Consider the following 20,912-nt stretch of genomic DNA (forward strand, 5'->3'; position numbering starts at 1 on the left):
TACTCAGTGGCAACTATTCTACACTTTAATTAGATTTCTGCACCTACTAAAATGCCATTCAACAGATCTTTTTTTCACTTCTGTTTCAGAAAGAAACGATTATCAAAGCTTTTCATGACCTGCATTAATGGAGCTACCATTAATACATTTTTTAAAACATAAATTCCTCATAATCCACATTTCGGTTCATAAAATTATTAACGATGTTTATTTAATTACTTTAAGGATGCTCCTGTATCTTTAATATCATTAAATTGCTGGTTTGTTTATCTTTCTGACCTGCTCTATAACACTGAAAATTCACCCTGACAAGAGAAAATTAATTCTCTTGTTTTAGACAAACAGATTATCTTGGTTATTTACATCTTAATCCTTAGTGTAAATGTGTCTGTCAGGTCAATAAGTGAATCAAGCCAACATTTCTCATGTAAAGTTTCCCCTAAATAAGCTTTTGTTTGTTTGTTTTTAAAAAAGCACATTTTCTTCATTATAATCGCAGTGACAAAATTATGAAGATGGAACTTTAATTCCTGATAAGGTCAGAACATCAAACCTACCTGACTAGATTTTCGTTGTCTCCAGTCCCTTTGCAGGTAGCACATTCAGTCCTTAAATCCTCCGACTTGGGCTTCTTTTGCAGAACAGACTGTCGTTGTCTTCTTTCTCTGGGGATCCGTTCCTGTCATAGCAAAAGGCAAAAGAAAGGAACAGGGGAAAAGGAGGGAAGGAAAGCAAATATTTTCAATTATAGCACTGAAAGTAACACTTCAGTCCAAAGTATATTTTTTAAAAAAACCTTAAAATAAAAAATAAAAAATAACAACAAAACACTATATTCCAACCTCAGGTTTTTCTTCTTCAGGCACAAAGCTTCGTTTTCGTCCTCTAGTTCTCTAGAAGAAAATATATTTAAAATTCAATATTAGGTAACAGAAGAGTTTTGCTATTTATCTATTATTCATAACAACAACAAAAACTTACCACAGAAAATAATTTAAACCGTGAAATATAAAACAAGACAACTACAACCAATGTTAGAAAAACAGCTTCAGATTATGGATATAAATCTACAGAACTAGTCAAAAAGTAAATACAAATATGTTTGTTGACCCGAGCAGGTAGAATCTTATTCTAAAAGACTACAAATCTCTTACAGACTTTGCACAAGCTTCTCAATACTAAAATGCATAATATGAAAATTGGTATGAACAGTGTATTGCAGCCAATTCCTGGAGCACTTAGAAGTGCTATTTTGTAAGCCAAATGATCAGACTCAAAAAAAATCAAAATTAAAAAAACTTCATGAAAATAGAAACAGAAAACAATAACTATAGCTTCTGAGGAGTAAGCAAGAATTAAAGCTTTCAACCTGAAAGCTACCATATACCATGGGTACATGGCACATGCTCACAAAGCTGTAGCACACACCAACATATGAATGGTATAAAACAGATAGAACAGGTAATACAAAAAGTGGAAATTACTTCACTATTGCAGTTGGCCAAAAAATCTAAATACCAGCAATGTCAAGAAAAAGAGGTTTCCAAGGTCTGTAACAGCACCATCAAAAGGTTTACAAGCAGCTCTAAGTAACTACATGCAATTCACAGAAGTTCAGTTTCAGCCACTATGTTTTTATCTCTGAAATAGCAGCATTATAACCTGCATGTGTTAAATAACTGCCATGAGCTGACAATATCACACTCTCTCCTGCTTGTTTAACAAGGGAATTAGAAGGGATGTGGAAAGAAATGAAAAATATCAAAGAAAATTCCACTAACTCACAATGTCTGCTACTGCAACACTAATAAAATAAATAAATAAATAAACTTTAAAATGTTTGTTTTTCTACGAGGGAATCATCACCTTAGGGATAACAAAAATCTACTACCTACTTTATGATCACTTAAAACCTTTTTTGAAGTGTCTAGTGTTCACCTCAGAAAAAGTAAAAACCAGCTGATCAAAAAAAACCACCCAAATCCTCAAGTGAGCTGAGAACCACAAGCAGCCATGAATCCAATTCCAAAGAAGTTAGTACTAAAATGTTTCTCCTATTTCAGGTACTCTTTGAAGGGGATTTATACTAATTTCAAATTAAGACTGTACACAATTTTCAACTGTTTTCACATTTAAATATAGTTATACTGTAAATAAATCAACCACTTCAACGCATCTATACCTTTCTACCTACGAGATTTTGATCTGAGTATGTTAATATCATACTGTTTGGGAAGGGTTTTTTGGTTTTAGGCAAGAGTTAACTCTGCAGTAGAAAGGAATGGAAAACACTACCATTGAGATAATTTCTTTCACTTTTCCCCTAAAGATGATTTAGAAAAAAATGTAAAACCTTATCTATTTAATACATACCAGTATTTACTATACATTTAGTAATACATTCATAACTGAGGTGTTCTACCTTCCACAAGCCACACAGTAGATATTGAAGAGTCATAATCTGGAAGAACGTATTCATTACAAGCAACTCAAATTATCGACGCAGTGTTAGTGGTAGTAATGTAACATGGGCTACATGTCAACTACATGGGTTGACATGGGGTAACACAACCCAAGGTCACTGTAAATTAAAACTAGACAAAAGAAAAACTTTGATCAGACAGCAGCACATTAACTGCCAATTTTACTGCTTTTAATCTCTCACATTTTTTCTAAGAAACTTAAAACTTTTGACAATTTTAACGCACATAGGCCCTGCTGAATGCAGCTGTGTAGGTCTAAAGGTGTATGCCAACAGATGCAGTGTTACGGTCCACATACTCCATGTTTAAGCAGCAAGAGACAATAATGTATGCTTTGTACAATCAGAGTAACGTCATCTTAAAAACTGATACGTAATTTGGAAATACTTCCTAAGTGGAAAAGATTACAAGTTAATAACGGCATTTTAAAAAGCAATGAATCATATTTAAACCTCAGGAAAAGGGAGAGACAAGATTTATAAATCATTTAGTCACCTTTGTCAAGAAAATGTTGGTTTTCATCTGTCTGCTACATAATGTGAGGTATATGACAAGGAATGTCACATAAAATTATACTTGCATTATGCTTCCATTATATTTCTAAACCTTAAAAACCACTTGAATCCCTTTGACAATCCCTAGAAAACAAACACTAAAAACACCACCTCTGACATACAAACATCCCTTGTAGGATATTTTACATGCTTTTAAAGTAATACAATTTTACAATAATGTTTTTTCAAACTGACTTCCACATTAAAACATATGTGCGATGCTACCTTCTTATCAGAATCATTATACTACTGTCAGCATACTCGATGGAAAATAACATCAAATTCACAACTGAAAATTGAATGCTCTGTGATTTTCAACGATGGCATTCCAGTAATTATGCATTGGTAATTTTACATGTTTTTGTTAAAGTTATCTTACCAGTTCACACAAAAGAATCAGATAAACCTGGATTACTACATCGAGGATTCTGTGTTTACAGTTTAAAATGCTTTGAATAATTTTTGCCATTAGTGGGCTCAGAATCCGAAATCAAATGTTAGAACTGCATATACTTGCCATAAACATTTTAAAATTTAAAATCTCTTATAAAAGAAAAGCTTAAAGGAACAGTGTTATTATATATGTTCAGTGGTAAATACTACAACTGAGATAAACTTGTTCATATTCAGAATTTATTTGGAATCAGAGATGTTAATCCAGTATAAGACGCATATAAAAGCAGTGATTTTTAAAATCAAAACAATACTATTAGAGATACCTTCAATTTTGGACTTCTTTATTATCATAAAATGCAGCAAGCCAGTTCTGTGAAATTTGGCCAAAACACTCAAACAGTAATTCAGGAAAGCAAAACCTCATGTTATCAGCACCCAAGCAAAATCCCCATTAATGCCAGTGCTATCCCAGCAGGTTTTTTGTTTCACTGCAACAGGTTGATATGCTCTAAAATATCTACCATTTGGAATGGATAACTCAGTCCAGAAAAGAAACACAGCTGGATTTGGATTAGACAGATTCAACCCATCCATGGCAACAGCCACAAGATGACACCTTAAGACAGGAATTTAAAGAAATAGTATTGAACAACGGAATGTGGTCGAAATATGTAACTATATAATTTTCTATATGTAAAAGTAAAAGGTTTCTGTAAATATTTCAAACATTGACATTTCATGACAGCTGATTGGCAAGTCTTGTTGTGCCTCATCCTAAATTCTACACTTGCACAACTCTGGAATTTATACAATGTGCACTCAAGTAAGAGGTGAGTGTGCGAGGTGCTCAGACACTGCCCTGCTATTGACAGGAAGATTCCAGCCACTGAGCTTTAAATCCCATAGCAACAATGGAATCACCATGCAGATACCTACCTCCTGGTTACTACACAGGCAACTTAAGACTTCAGTTGCAAATAAATCATATGCCTAACTAAGGGCTGATCCTATATCTTATCCTATATCCAAGTATCCCAGAAAATCAGAAAATTTTATGCCAAGGTCGTAATCATGACACTTAAAGGAAATACTATTTTTCAATTAATATCTTTTCACAATTAGGGCTCTTAAATAATAAAAGTAAATAAATAAATAGATGCTAATAACAGCCAAACTAGTCAAATTTACTTCCTAATACTATACCATAATATTCTTATTCCTCCCTTTCTCTAGTGACTTCTTAATCCCTCCTTCTCTACTACATTCAAACCATGTCTCCCACCACATCCCCAGGTTGTCCCTATGCTCCCCAACTAAAATACAGACACACGAGGACAGGTTCCAAACTACTCATGCTCTACACTGGTCAGTGAAAGACCGAATGCAAAGGATAACTGAGCTCATAACTAAAACCACTTCCTTACTCAACACTCATCCTTCCCATCCAGTTGCTCTGAAAAGTACTGAAGAACTTAACTACCTTAGGTGTATGTATCTCTGTATCAAATCTTGCCATAATGGGTCAACAGGTTACTAGAGGTAATGACAGTAGAATGGTAGGCAACAGTGTAATGTATTTTTGTTAGAAAATCAAGTTAAAAGCTGTTCTTTTCTGAACTAAAGAAGCAGTCAAAAGATCTGGCTGCTGTGTTACAAAGAACATACCTTACACTGAACAGAAATGAAAGAGAAATGTACAGTCTTCTTTCATGAGTAATACATCCCCAAATAACCTGAACAGACCAAGACTGATCAATGAATTAAAGATGCAAGCACAAAATCAAAGTATTTCTAAAAAAAGAAAAAAAATAATGAAAAGTTAAAAATAATAAGAGATAAAAATAGATTGAATTTTCAGTATGACATTTTGAGGGAAAAAAATCTCCATGTCTATACATCAGCAAATTGATTTCTAATTAAACTCTTTAGAATGGCACAAGATTATGTTCCTCGGGTAAACAGACCGAACCATTAGGTTCAATGAAATCATCTAGGTGAAAACAAGCTCTTTTTTCCAAGAATAACTTGCTAAGGGTTGGTCATCACAGCAATTTTAATGCCTGTCCTCAGAAAAGAGTAAAGCTCTAGGTAAATGAAACTTAAAGATTAAAAACATCCCTTGTGGTCTTTTACTTACAGGCTTGTCATCTATGGAAGTTGGAGCATTAAAAGCATATTAATGTATGTATTAAAGCATACATCATTCCTCTGACTTACTTCATTAACTTGTGACTTTGTATTCAAAATTTAGAACAAAAACAACCACTCTGCCTCTTGCCTCTCCAATGTTTTAAAAATTCACAGGAAACCTCACAGGAGCACCTACAGAGAAACTATGATGGACACAACAAGCAAAGAGCTATCAAACCTGAAAAGAAGAAGTAGGGGAAAAAAAAAAATGAGCATTTGCTTGCCCCTCTCTAATTTAATTTGTAATGATCTAAGCTGACAGCTACTAAAATATTCCGTCAAATATACAGTATCTTCTAACATATAATGTAAGTAAAACAACACAATTAAGAAAGAATGTTGGGGAATGCCTCTAAAAAGAGGAAGAAATTAGAACTAGGGCAAGGGAAGGAGAAGTAAAAAACAGGTTTCTTTCAGCCATTATGTTTTGTGACACAAAAGCATGCAACTGTTGTGTGCAGCATTCTACTGCTGCGGTTGGGAAAACTGAATATCATCTTAGGGAATTCAAAAGAATTAGGACATGGCTGAAATGGCTGAAAAGTAGAATACTAACATAAGAAATTAGTAATGCATGATGAAGAAACAAATGATACAAAATGACGCAAATCAAATCCATGAGTGATTTGTAACTATGGTGACATTTTAAGAATATATATGGACAAGAAATCTGTAAAGGTGTGAGCATGACGTGACTCCAACTCATGAAAGGAAAAATTGTACTCAAGACACTTGGAAAACCAGACAGTTAAAAAAAACTGTCCAAAATGGAAAGACAAATGTTGAAGGAAAAATGTGATCAACACTGGGATCAAATCGCCAACCCAAAAACTGGAGAAGAAGAAAGACTGAAGTGGGAGTCTCAATTTTGGACTTTGAAAATCTAGACATGAACACTTAAATGTCATTTCAAGAAGTCATTCTATAGAAAAGAAGACAACTCTGACATGAAACATCAGCAGAACACTCAAAAAACACAACTGGGAACACTTCCACTACTACCAAAAAAGTAACCTAATAAAATCCCTGTGCTAACTAACAAGCGCATGCATAAAGCAAACTATAGGTTTTAGATAGCCTGAGAGACAACCCACAGGGTTGAAACTGCACAGATAATGTGATCTCTTTCCTGTTAAACACAAACCAATACCATTTCACTAAGACAGCAATTTTTAAGCCATGATGTTACCCAATCCTAATTAAGAGTTCAATGTTATAAACATCCCTTGCCAATGAAAAAGTCATGCCAGTTGCAGAAAAATCCCTTTAATTTCTCTTGTTTTGTTGACAGGCAGAAAAAACGTTCTATTGAAGGCACTGCACAGGCATAAAATCATTTTAAATAAAGGTAAGGACAGCTATACAGACACCAGATGGCACACTCGCTCAATACAGAGCAAAGTGAATACCTTAAATGGCACATATCACTACTATTCAAAATACATCTCTGAAAAAATTCTTTAATTTTCCAGAAAGCTGGCAGTAATAAAAAGGAAACTGCCAGACAAAAAGAAATAGTACTAAATCAAAATATGATTATAAAGAGAATCAAGTCAACCGTGAAGCTTTAATTACATAGAATTACAATTTCCTCCTAGTTCTTTTCTTAGTTTCCATTCTGTTGAGAACTTCTTATTTTCTAGAAAAGCAAAAATTTTGCAACATTCCTCCTGTCAAGCTTTCTTATCACTGAATCTGGCAATTAACTTGAAACTACTGTTTCTAAGACCCAAACATATAACGGAATTGGAGAACTAGCGGGATTGATTTATAACCTTTTTAGCACTAATATCCTCCACAGCACACGTTTGGAGAACTGACATAGAAGCGGAAGGGTAAAAAGGCCAGAAAAAAATCACTTTGCAGATGTTGCTAAAATAAGTGATTGTTTTCTGGAAAAGTGAACTTAAATTTACTTATTTGCAGAAGTGATAGGTAGACATTACAGAGATATCAATAGCTACACCATTGCAAAACCACTTGGAATACACCCATCTCTTCATGCTTTTCCTTCATCAGAAAGAAGTGATCTTTCCACCATGGGTTTTTCTTTTCCTTCCACTTTCTTAAAAAACAAACCAACCAAACAAATAGAAACACCCACTTTGGTGGAAATGCTTCAGTGCAATACAAGATAACAGTCTTAAAGGACAATACACTTGGTAAGAAAAAAACTAACCACTCCTCTTTATCTTTTCCTATTCGAAACAAAAGCATGAAGTAATAATTTAAGTACCAGTATTTATTTGTAAAACAAAAGCACTATGCACAACAACTTGCTGTGCTAGAAATAGTTTTTAGGTGCTTTGTCGGTATTTTCCTTTTCTTCTTATCATTTTTAAAAAAACTAATCTACATAGACCACAACTCCGCAGGCACAGATTTGTTGTCTTCTATGTTTTAAAGAACAAACAGCATAATGTTGTTTCATTATGTTTTTCCCAAAACACAGACTTTTTACTGCTAAACAGAAAAATCACTGTCTGTTCATTTGGACTTTCTATACTGTAATTATAGAAAAAAAAGTTATCAGATTTTCAGGTTTTAGATAATGAAAATAAGTTTGGTACCAGAAGATCAGAAAGTCTTATCTAAATCCCTCAACAAACGATTCAGTTCCCAAAATCCCTTCACAAAACTCCTTTTAAACACTGGATAGATACTTCCTTTTCTATAAAAAGGAACCAAAAATGAAATTTACACACACACACAAAAACCAACCAACCCATACCACTTCCTAATACGCTCATTAAGAGTACCAGGATCTGACAGCTCTTCTCAGAGAATGAAATATTCAACCACACAAACATCACTTAAGTTCAAAGAATATGTGCATGTATATGTGATATTCCTTATGGAAACTCCATTGCACTTCCACACGACAGCACATACAGTAGGTAAAGCAGACTTCATGACAATTTTTAAGTGAAGAAATTCACAGAAATATATTTAATTTTTTTCAAGGGACAGAAAGAAAACACTTATTTTGCAAAAATATGACACCAGATTAAATAAATCATTTTACTGATAACATTTTAGTAAACAATAATCTCTCTTCTTTTTTATTCAAGGATAGCAAAGGAAGCTGGAAATGTGTTAAAAGCTGTTTTTTGTAAAGACAGATCATCTCAAAAAGGCTCTGAAGAACTGAACATATATAGCTGAGTAGATGAAAAGCATTATCTCAATCTACTGCTGTAAATCACTACCCATATGTCTTTAAATATTTTTTCCAAATAAACTATTGTATACTTTTGATCTTTACAGTAAAAATATCCAATATGACAAAGTTGTACAGCTCTGAAAAGCAAATGTTAAAATCAGGTATTTAACAGATATCAAAAATAATGTTTATAGACACCTACTGATTTACAAAGTTTAGCTATTTATTTCTATAAGCTATTAGCTAATCATTAGCTATTAAATATCTCTGAAATTAACTAGCAGCAGAAATAATGATTTGTGAAGCTCATACAATTATGAAAATGGAAATACAAAGTTTACAGATTTCAAATAAAGGTAGTTTAGACCACTAAACCTCTTTGGGTTGAATTGTATAAGTATAAACAATTAACTAAATTCTGTCCACAAATACAGTCCTCATACAACAGATTAAAGTGTAAAAGCCTAATGTCTTGCCTATTTACATTCATTTATAATTTGTATAGATCCTGACTCAGAGTAGAATTCCAGTATCTTTAAATTTACTCTTGTGTATTTAGATGTACTCGTTTGCATGGTCTTTCTTAGTAAGTTGGAGAAAAAAAATGAAATACCTTCTTGTAAAATGTATTTTTTACTGTACAATATGATAAGCACTGTCTCTACAACAATGCAGTCCAAGTGGCTGGGCTTTCTCTCTGTCACCTCATTTTCTTTGAAACAGCTGATCTTCTAGAGATATGTGTGTGTGTGTATGTGTTATCTTCCCAAGTATTTGAAAGTTAAGAGATGACAATACCAGAAAGCATTTCAGAGTGTTGTTTTAAATTGCTTAAACAGCATTAGGATGCAAAATACTGCCCTGACACACAATTAATGTAAAGAACTGTACATGGGAAAAGCACTGTCCTGACTGAATAACTGCTTCAGTCTCACTTCTCTCACACTTCCAAATAACAGACAGAAGCCGAGTCTCCGGTATCACAAAGAAGCTGTGAACACCAGTGTACTCCAATTGCCATGGGCCTCTGGCCATCACTGTTCTGATGTAAGACTAGATTGAATTAAGATTTGAACAATGTCGTCCCTAGGAGAAAACCAGAGTTTTCATTAAACAGTCTTGCCTTTCTCTCAATGAGTGGAAAATGAATATTCCTCAGAGCTATTCCCAGCCAGTAATTAGTTATGAGCCAAGATTTTGCACAAGCAGACTGAAGATAGGAAGAATAGGCACCTCATTCAAAACAACACAGAGCATCCCACTCAAACTCTAAGAGTATATCCACACAGATGTAAGGTGAAGTACGTAAGAGACTTAAGATGAGAAAATCCTGAAAAGAACTGTTAAGTTCATAAAGGAAAAAAAGCAGGAGAACTAGTACAGCTTACAGATATTAAAATTAGATGTCATTATTTCTTGCAATAATGCTAAACAAAAGGAAATTTTAAGGTTACATTCAAAGTGGAAAAAAATCCATTACTAGTTCCTTAAAAAACAGTTTAGCCCTGGAAAGGAAAATCCACAACATTAATGAATTCAGATGCTTCAAAGGATTAAAACAAAAAACTGCAGGACTTAATTATACATCCATAATTAGGTTGGATGTGAAACAATAGTAAAATTATGAATACTTCTAAAAGAGCCTTTTATTCTTCATAGTATATCCCAAGCAGAGAGAAATTACAAAAAAATACTATGAATACAGAAAAAAGCAATTTTTCATGAAAGGGGGTATCCTTCATCATCTCTGAAATCAGTGTTACCAACTAGAGGCTGCAGGACAAGATGATTGCAAAATATCAATTCTGAAAGTACAGTTTAACATGAAATATGTTTTCATATAGTTAGCATACAGGCGGCATTAATCATATGTATTTGTATAAAGTGTTTTACAGACACCAGCTATTACTGTCATTAGTAACACCTAATGCAACTTTATAAAAATAAAATATTAGGGCTTACCCACAATTTCTGTCAACAAAGTAATGAAGAGTTAACTATGATAAACCACTACAACGAAATCTAAACACGTAAGATGCACCCTGTTCTCTTGGGTACATGGTAAAAAAACCCACCTTCTTTCAATTATATCAATTCAAGATAAATTTATGCAAAACAAATGGAAATTTCCTTAAGAGCAACAGATACACAATTCAACAGTCTTATAATTGCACTTGTTGATTGTAGCTGTAAGCAAGGCTGATTACACACTGTTAGCTAAGCAAGCTTGCCAATTTCTTCCAAAATAAAACTAAATCAAATAAAACATACCTGGAGATACAAAGTACACTCAGAGGACAGTTCAGCAATTATTTTCAAATTGCTATTTTTTTTTCTTTATTTTAAACCCTTTTAAAGGATTTGAGAAGTACACAAAGGACAGAATAAGCATCTGGTCATCATTGCTGAAATGTACCACATGTTTGCTGTGTCAGACTCAAGTAAACTTCACATGAGAAGCTGTTCAAAGGTTGTTTCTGAGGTTTTGGTTGGGTTTTTTTTTGGTTTTTGGTTGTTTGGGGTTTTTTTCCAAATATACAGACAACTCCAGATCTAAGGAATTAAAAAGTATTCTCTTCCTTAAAAAAAAAAACAAAACCAAAAACCAAAACAAACAAAAACCCACAAAAAACCCCAAACTAAACCAAACAAGCAACAAAACCTAACACCAACTTTCCTTGGTTCACAGCAAAGGTACTGTACGAATCCTGTACTGCCAGGAAGTATTTATTAAGTCTTCACGGGTCTGTGATCCTCATTCTGTTATACAGAACTAAGTGCACCAAGATGTTATCTTGTAAATCTGTATGTTGTAGAAAAGCAGAGAATTTGAAAGAATGGGAAAAGAGCCTAAAAATTCAAGCAGAGGAACAAAGTCTTTCTTGGACTGGCAGCAGTAATTCCTCCACATTACAAAGCTGTACCGTGCCAACATACTGGTCCACTGAAAGTAAATGTAATCTCTTTATTACATACCAGTGTGCGTAGACACACCCCCTAACATGTGAGATGGCAAGTCACCACTGTAGCATGTCAGTGTCACAGTGTGAGGGGAACACTTCAGAGCAATCAGATTTCTCTACATTTAGCACAGAAGGTGCTGAGCAGTTATTAAATGGGCATTAGAACAAGCCAGTCTTGTTTTCCTATGGATTTCTGTATAATGCCTTATATCCCTCTTTTTGTCTATTACTACTAGGATTGTCTTTCCTGCAACAGTTAGTTCATTTTAGTCCCATAATCACGATTTTCCACCCCTTAACACCACTAAATTAGGTGTGAAAAGAGGGAAGGGAACGAAGAAAAAGGAGAGAGAAGATCCAAAGGGTTCAGTAAGCAGGAATACCAGGTAAGTCTTTTCTATGTGAACAACAGCATGACAACAGGCAGTTCAACTTACCCAGACAGGTGTGAACCTATGTGTTCTTACACATGGGGAAGAAGGGAACTTTCCCTCAATGAGAAAAAGAAAGAAGATAAAACTTTGTCCCCTATATAGGGGTTCTCAGTTATTCACAAAATCCAATTTTGGATTACTCACACTCCTAATAGTTTGAGCTAAGTTAATCACTTACCCTTCAGTCACTCTTAAAAGTTCTTCTTAATCATAGACCAGGAAAAGGAAGCCATTAGGTAAATTAAAGCTGCAGCCCAAACAGTCCAAATATTTTGAAAAGTAATTAATGCAAAGATTTAAGGTTAAGTCAGGAAAATGCTTGTTTGATCCTATCAGTGTATACTCAGAAGAGTTAAGCAGGGTAACTGCTACCTCAAGCATAAAAACTCTGGAGAGCTCTGTGAGGAAAATAAAGTTGTGTTGCATGAGAGATGAAATATGCCTAACACGAGAGGGTTTAAGTATTTCTTAATAGTAAGAAGTATACTGGAAGATGAACCACCAGTTTTTATATATGTGACATGTCCAAAGGGTCACAGGAACACTACACATTCCCTAAACTGGACCTAAAAGCCTTTTGATATTTCATGTATATTTTACAGGTGTTGTGACACATCACATATGAAAAACCTTGTTCTATGATCAAGTTGGAGAGCAGAATTTTAAGGAGTATAGCATTGGAGAAACACAACAGAATACCCTAATTAATAAAAAAGTTCTACTTTCAAATGAAAGATGCTAAATATTTCATCAGTACAGGAAGCAAGAGCTTTTGCATCTTTTCTCTAATAACTATGCACCAGGAAAACATACGATGACTAGTAAGACTAGGAAACAGACTGAAATAATAGGGTCTTGTGATAGTCACAAAATGTGCAGTCAGTAGGTTGTCCATACACAAGGAAATGGCTAATTAGTTCACAGCTGTAACTGGCAATTCGATATATTTAAATCATAGCATACAAGAACAAAGTATCCTTATCAAAAAGATGCAGAACAGCTGTAAAGGCTAAGTTTAAGTGCATACTGAATTTTGCCTTTTTCTGCAATTAACAGAGGACTTTGTGACCCAGGTAAAAGGAAAAGCTTGCACAGCTCTTCAGTTCAGTACTGTGTTTCCCAGCTTTTTGTTGTAGCCAAACTATGTATTTAACACAAGCGATAAAGAATTAAACAGATAAAAGGTCATTTATGATAAAAACAGAACATCAGTCAAATTGAAATCCCGCAATTCAAAATCTCCAAAACATAAGTCATCTGAAAACAAAATTATGATGAATATGAGCTGCATCATAACAACTCAACCATCATTTACCGTGTTTCTGATTGGAATTTTCTTCGGTTCCGGCGGTACATCCTGAGGAACAAATTTCACTGGTTCCTTAATCTGCCTCCTCGACCGTTTGGTCCCATCTGGTAAGGTTTCCATGGCAATATCAGCCTCCATATCACTGCTACCTGCCTGGTCACACTCTGAACATTGCCTGCAAAGTGGAAGATTTTCTATTAAAAACCGCAGTCACAAAAGTAGAAAGAGAAACATATCGAAGCGTTTCAGCTTAAAATAAATTCAAAAGTCAAGAAAGCAAATGGACACCTGAAGAAGTCAAATGTATGATATTTTAAGCAACTAATCTAAAAGCAAACATTATTACTGTGTTTTTTCCCTGAGAGTATTTCAACTTTGAAAACCAAGATTTTTGAACACAGGATTTAATCTTCAAGAACGATGCACCCTATTTCACCATTTGCATCCTACCGTATCCTCATTTTTAATGGTGCCTACTGATCTGTAATCTATTCATTACCGTAACTGCTGCTGCAGTTTAATCTTTACAATGACATACTGCTGAATTTATTCTGATGAAAGTGCTCTTTAGTGGCAGGGATTTAGAAGAAATGTCTGTTATGAAAAACAATTTTAATATGCATTTTCTAAGGCACTGGGGTTTAAATCTGAAAAAATTAGTTAAGAGACAAAGATATAGACGATGGAGACATGTATTAACAAACTTGGAACACTGAGTTAAATGAAAATGCCTGTTGAGTTTTTCGGAAAGTACAAAATCACAATCAGAACTTCAAAAGTGAACAGATGCTAAGGTAATGCTATTAACAAACTCCAAGACAGAATTAACAAGATGGGAAGTCATCAAGTTTTGTTCTCATCTGCAGAAAATACTCATTTTATGCAAAGTCATAAATGTGGATGTTAAATAAAAATATGTTAATGAAAACTTAAAAATTATACTCATTGATAAGAGCAATTTCTTTAATTCCTTCTCACATTACACTTCCAATTCAAAAAATTATAAATCATTTCAATCAAATTCCAATTCATCACTGTTTTCATATTAAAAATTTTCTTTTTATAACACCAACTAAAACAAAATCAACATCATGTTCTGATATTAATTGGTGTGAACAGGGATATACACATTAAAATTATCTAAAAAAAGGAGCAAATTTGTTTGGAAGGAGACAAACAAAATGCAGGCATTTAATTATTTGAAGTTAAATGTTAATACACACTTGTGACAAGAACGCATACTCATCCCATATCTAAACAAAAGCACAAAGTCAGGTTATGCACAACTAATGAGACCCCACCTGGAGTATTGTGTTCAACTCTGGGGTCCCCAACAAAAGAATGACATGGACCTGTTGGAGTGACTCCAGAAGAGGGCCATGAAGATGATCAAGGGGGAGGACCTCCTCTGTGAAGACAGGCTGAGAGTTGAGGTTGTTCAGCCCGGAGAACAAAAGGCTCCCGGAAGACCTTACAGTGGCCTTGCCAGTACCTAAAGGGGCCTACAAGAAAGCTGGGGAGGGACTTTTTACATGGGCATGTAGTCATAGGATGAGGAGTAATGGTTTTAAACTGGAAGAGGGTAGATTTAGACTAGATAGTGGGAAGAAATTCTTTACTGTGAGGTTGGTGAGACACTGGCACAGGTTGCCCAGGGAAGTTGTGGATGCTTCCTCCCTTGAAGTTTCAAGGCCAGGTTGGACAGGGCTTTGGGCAACCTGGTCTGATGGGAGGTGTCCCTGCCCATGGCAGGGGGGTTGGACTGGATGACCTTTAAGGTCCCTTCCAACTTACACCATTTGTTGTATATTGTGTCTGCACTGATTTCTTCAACACGAATAGTTTTTCTCCTGTGAACTTCAGTAAGGGTTGACAAATACCAACTCCATCAGCTTTCCATGTTTTCTAATTCTCTCAAACTAATCCAAGCAGTATAATCTCCAATCTCCTTTGGCTATACCAGAAGACAACAGCAGTCACCATAGTGCGCTAGACAAACCAGTGGCTACCACGTCAAAATAAAAGGAATCTAATCATGGACTGTAACTGTTACGAGTGTAACCTTGACTGAGTCAATAACTTTCTCCTTCAATTTTTCCATATATAAAACTACGATAATTGTGGCTACATTATAATGTTATAAACATGAATCACTTCACTCTAAAGTACTTGAGAACGCTGGAAATAGGACACATGCCAGGGCCAGAATTATTTGCTGGTCTAGAAATGGAGACGTTTCTCCCCTCTCTCATTAAGTATAGAGATTTTATTAGTAGCCAAAACACCAGAGAGTCAGTTTATGCATTTTTTTTATACTTTGCTAATAGTTCTGGGCTACCATACAAGTGTGTAATGTAATACGCTCTTCTTCCTCCTCTTTACAAACCTCCTTTTTCCACAGACACAGTACCTGTTAACATTTCTAGGCCTCTTTCAGACACTAAAATATAAAACCAATAAAATACATAAGGTATAATAACTTTCACAAAATGCTACTTTTTGGAGTTTTATGTAAACATAAATACACATGCTTAAACACACATAAATACGTATGCACATTTGCTTAAGTAAATAAACAAAAGCACACCAACCAAACTACTATTATTGTAAGATTTTATCGAGAAAGGCCCTCCAATGATGTAACAGCAGAGAGAAGCTTCAGAGGTAACAGCATTCCCTCAAAATTTTGTGTCTGCTTAGCTAAAGGTTACTTTGTGATCTTTTCTTTTACATGATGCATTATCTTCCAGTTGTCCAACTCAAAACTCTAAGGAGATTTTCTGTTTGGTAAGCATCAGGGAGCACAGCCCTCCGTAACACTGCAGCACCACTCATGTCATTAATTTATGTAATGGAAAGCACAACTGAAAGTACTCACTGTGATCTGCTTATGCAGATGGAAGCAATAGCTATGAAAGTGTTCAAAAAAACCGTGATGAGCAATTCTTACAAAAGTTTGGTTTCCCCATTATTATGGTAAAAATATGTACTGTGTATAAATTTAAAAAAAGCATTCTACATCTGAAGAGCTGCACTTAAATTGAAGTCTTTATAAGACAAAAAAATAACAGTATGATTTTACAGCAGTATTTGGAGTTGGAAACCCAGGATCTTGGATCTACCACCCTGCACCTATGATTTAAATCATTCATGTTCTTTAGCTCGGCACTGATAAAAGGGAAAGACACTGTTTTTCTGCTACATAAGCTTAGGCAGTTGTAGAGAAATGACGCAGATCAGTAAAGTACTTTAGTTTCATTAGGGTCCTATTTAAATATAAATAAAGTAAGTATCTTAGTTTTGATGTTAGTGAGGAAGACAAGAAACACCTCCACCAATAGCAATCAAAATTAGAAAAAAGCTAGACCTACAAAAAGAAAGCTATAAAACCATAGTATGATGGGGGTAAGGGGTTGGGGTGTGAACCACAGAACAAAACCTCATAAATACACCAAAGATGATGAGAAAAAAGGAAAGTTATAAACATGAACTTACAAGCAACTTCTTGATTTACTGGAGTAGCCTCTACTATGCCTCTATTGCAGGCAACCACATTTTATCAACCCTATTACAAAGCAGTCAAGCTTCAACTATAAAGCAGTTTGGTTGTTAGGTCCCATAGGGCCCACAGAAAAGCTATTACAGACACACCATCCTCTGACTTGGAAACAATCTTCTAACTTTCAGCTCCTATTACGGTTTATTTCAACATAGTTCTTGAATTTAAAGAACTCTTTTCCCATTCTGCTGTGTAATCCCCATATATTCACAGAGAGAAGCCATATGACTCCTCTTCCTTTTGGGTACGCTAAAGTCATGCTCATATAATTTCAGCTTTTCAAGGACAATCGGTGAATAGAGAAGCTACCACAACAGGTCACATTTCCAACTGTTCCAACACTCCTCAACTACCTCTAAATTAGCAAACATTGCTATGCAGCACAAGCAAATTAACAGCAGAAATGGTGCCAAAGATTCAACTTCTTTACACAGGTGTTGATTTGCTTTTAGTCTGGACTTGTTTAATCTAGATACACAGAGAAACTCAGTAATAGGCAATACTATGCCTACTACTAAAATATGCCTACTACTAGAAATTACTGGAAATGTTTGAACCATCAAGAAATCTCAGTGATGATTTGAAACCTCTTAATCATAAAGTCTTTGATTAAGCACTGACAACATACAGAAGAAAAGAAGTTGCATGGTTTTGTTGTGTTTTCAGTTCAACTTGGTACATGAACCAATGGCACCAGAGATACCTTTCCATCTCACAAAGCAAACGGATCTTCTCATCTCCGTAGCAAAAGACAAGAACAACAAGGAAAAGGAACACACATAATTAATTTTCAAAAATTATTAATGCTCTAGGCTAACACTGAAACACTGGTTTTGTATAATTGCAGGATGCAAATGTTTCTGTGCTCCTTGGTGGGGAACAGATTTTTTTGAGCATGGGCAGCTTCAAAAAACACGTGAAACTGTAATGGGACTTTAGTAAGCATTCAAAGACCAAAAAGTGTTTTCTGTTTATGAAATTTTAAAAACTGATAGCATGAGGCTGTTAACCTAGAAATTTACAGTGTGAAAAAGTGAACATCTACATCATTGAGATAACAAGGAGGGGATGGATAGTTTGGAGATGGGTCCTTTTTTGGCAAAGTGGTAATGAAAACCGTAGAGAGAAAATCCTGTTATTTCCCAAAAAATTCAGTGCCAACAATGACATTATGATGCTTCCTTATGCTGCAGTTTTACACATTAAAAAAAAAAATCAAAATGCACTTTGACAGATGGGCTTGGCACATGGAAATTTGTAAAATTATGATGAGAAAAGCTCAAGAAAAACTGAACACCATTCCTTTATAAATGAAAGGTCATGAAGTTGAAGATCTCACAAACAGGGCTCAAAGCCAACGTACTGGCAAACTAAACATTAATCTGTTTTATTTTTGGAATTTTAATAACAAAGCTAACAACATCTTTGCTATGTGAGACAGAAAATCAGACAAAAATATAGGAAAACATTTTACTGAAAAGGCAACACTACAAAAATTAGGAAAAAAAAAAATGAGGTTTTGTTCTATTACCACATTATAGATGAACAAAACTGCCTTAACTGTGTTATGGGACATAGTCTCAGAGTGGCTTGTGTGATGAAAAGATAAAGGACTTGGTCTGAACAAGACAGTTGTTCTTATAATCACAACTGGGCATTAGGCTGGAAGAGGATTTGGAAGAAATCAGCATCCCCTGCACACAGTGCTTACTGTGAAGAATAAATTTAAATCTTCTGTGCTGAGTGAACACCACTGCAGTACTTCCAAAAAAACAGTTTCGCCCTCAGTGTTTAAAAAGGACAGCTGTTAGCACAGTTATTACAGTTTGGCTTGTTTTTAATCAGGAGAAAACAGGTCTTGCAGACATACTCTGTGATAAATCACTTCTTGCAACGTTAGCAAAGAATTAAACCACTTTGAACTTGAGAAATGTGTACCATAGCTTTAAGATGACACCCATGCCCTGGTAATTTGAATAAATCACACATGTTGAATGATGTTCTGGAAGTGCAAAGAAGAAAGACTGCTCTTATTCTGAAGATAAAAGACGGTATGTACGAACCAAAAATAGTTTGTCAAAGAGCTTCAAAGAGCATCTTTCAGACAATAAATGTACTGAAAATCTGCCATTTGCAACAACCCAAAAATTCTTTAATTAGGACAAGTAACAAACACATAAAAAATTATATGTTATATGCAATATCGTATTGCACTCACAATACAAGCTAAACATTTTATATCTAACCAGTGACACAGGATGAAAAAGCAACAAAGATGTGCTGGATGAGTACTGAATGAGTGGAGTCAGGGATCTGAATTAAGGAGAGTTCTTAGGCCAACTGGGCAGGGACTCCACAGCTCATTCTGTCCTCTGGCCGTTACTCCCTACAGCAGATTAACCACTAAGATAACTCAGCCTTTTGGAACAAAAATAAAGCCCACCAAACCCAATATGAACATTAGTCCTTGTTTTGATCATCTCAGTTCCCAGCATTGCATATGCTACCAGAAGTTATCGCTGCTTTTCAGCGATCTTATTTCAATAGGAAGAGCTAGTCCCTGTTGGTAGTTGCCAACATTTTCATTTAATGAAATTTTTCTTAATGAAAATGTCAGTATTTTATAATCAGATTTTGATTCATTGTATTACCTGTCAACAACTGTGCATTGCTTTTTTTATCAGTTCAGATCGTTCTCTACCTGAAAAATACACAGTCCCCAGTCCATCCAGAATGGACAGAAGGATAAAAGCACAAAAGTTGTCAGAGAGAATAACAAGACTTAATTTTATGATAACATGAGAATGAAAAGAATATTCTAGTGTTTAATCACCAGAATTTCTAAGAAACTGAAAACTTCCAAATTTTTAAAGAAAAGTATGCCACAGCATTTTTATGATTAGAACCGCCGGTCTACTTTGAAAGCACCACACCAAAACAGAGAAATTAATGCTTTCATGTTTTATTATATAAAATAGTTGTTATGCACTTTCTCTCAAAACAAATCCATTTGAAATTAGGGCAGGCTTTGAACTTACTATTGTTACAAACATTTTCTTTCTAAAATATTCAGGATGTATGTGTTACCTTGGAGAAAACTGTCAGGTCTCGAAACAATGCTTGAAATCAGTTACTAATAAGCTGTAAGACACTGGTGCTCACAACTCTTACTAAGACTAAAATCCTTACCTCCTTTTAATGTTCAGTAACACTGAGATAACTAATTAGGTGTGCTTTCTTTAACGAATTAGGTTTTAAATGTTAAAAACCATTCTATTAAATGTAAAAGTGAATTTAGTTCAAAAATTTCAAACTTCTTTTTTGCATACCATAATTCAAATTTCTATTAAATGCTGAGCATGAAATTGGCAGAAAGTATAACTATTATCTAATCTACGTAGCATCACACACACGAGTTGAATCATTTAGCATCCTCAAACACAGTACAACATACGACGCATATTGAACAAACTCATGCCAAACTACCCAATGTTTACATAAATATGTATTGATCAAGTACATGATTCTAATCATCAAACCTTTTGCAAAGGCTCAAGTTGGAAATTATGTGTAAACGATTAGCAGTGATAACGGAATACAAAGTAAAAATTAAGAAACAATTATTTTTAAGTGCTTCCTGCTTACTACCACTTTATTTAAAAAGTCTTTCAAACTGCCTAACATTTCAAGGAAATTCCCACTACACTCATTTTCTTACTTCATGTTTTTTTTCATAAGTTCCCATTACATCCTATACAAATATTTGAAAAGTACATGGCCTCTTATAAAAAAATTGCACTTTTCTTCATAGCTTAATCAAAAGACTAAAATGGTATTCAAAACAGCAGGGGTGGGAAACCT

The 20,912-nt window shown here is 34.7% G+C and overlaps 1 protein-coding gene across 1 annotated transcript in view; it reads right to left on the reverse strand.

Annotated features, from left to right (window-relative positions):
- The window catches only part of PHF14 (PHD finger protein 14), a gene marked incomplete at both ends in the record, with an annotated part of 90,723 nt that overhangs the window by 37,637 nt on the left and 32,174 nt on the right, over positions 1-20,912 (reverse strand). Inside the window, 3 exons of the mRNA XM_010189739.1 lie at positions 558-679; positions 843-893; positions 13,499-13,667. Of these exons, the coding sequence (XP_010188041.1) occupies positions 558-679; positions 843-893; positions 13,499-13,667 (342 nt within the window). The remainder of the gene's footprint in view (positions 1-557; positions 680-842; positions 894-13,498; positions 13,668-20,912) is intronic.

The sequence above is a fragment of the Mesitornis unicolor genome, unplaced genomic scaffold, assembly GCF_000695765.1.
Source record: "Mesitornis unicolor isolate BGI_N332 unplaced genomic scaffold, ASM69576v1 scaffold34048, whole genome shotgun sequence".
In the NCBI taxonomy this organism is placed as follows: Eukaryota; Metazoa; Chordata; class Aves; order Mesitornithiformes; family Mesitornithidae; genus Mesitornis; species Mesitornis unicolor.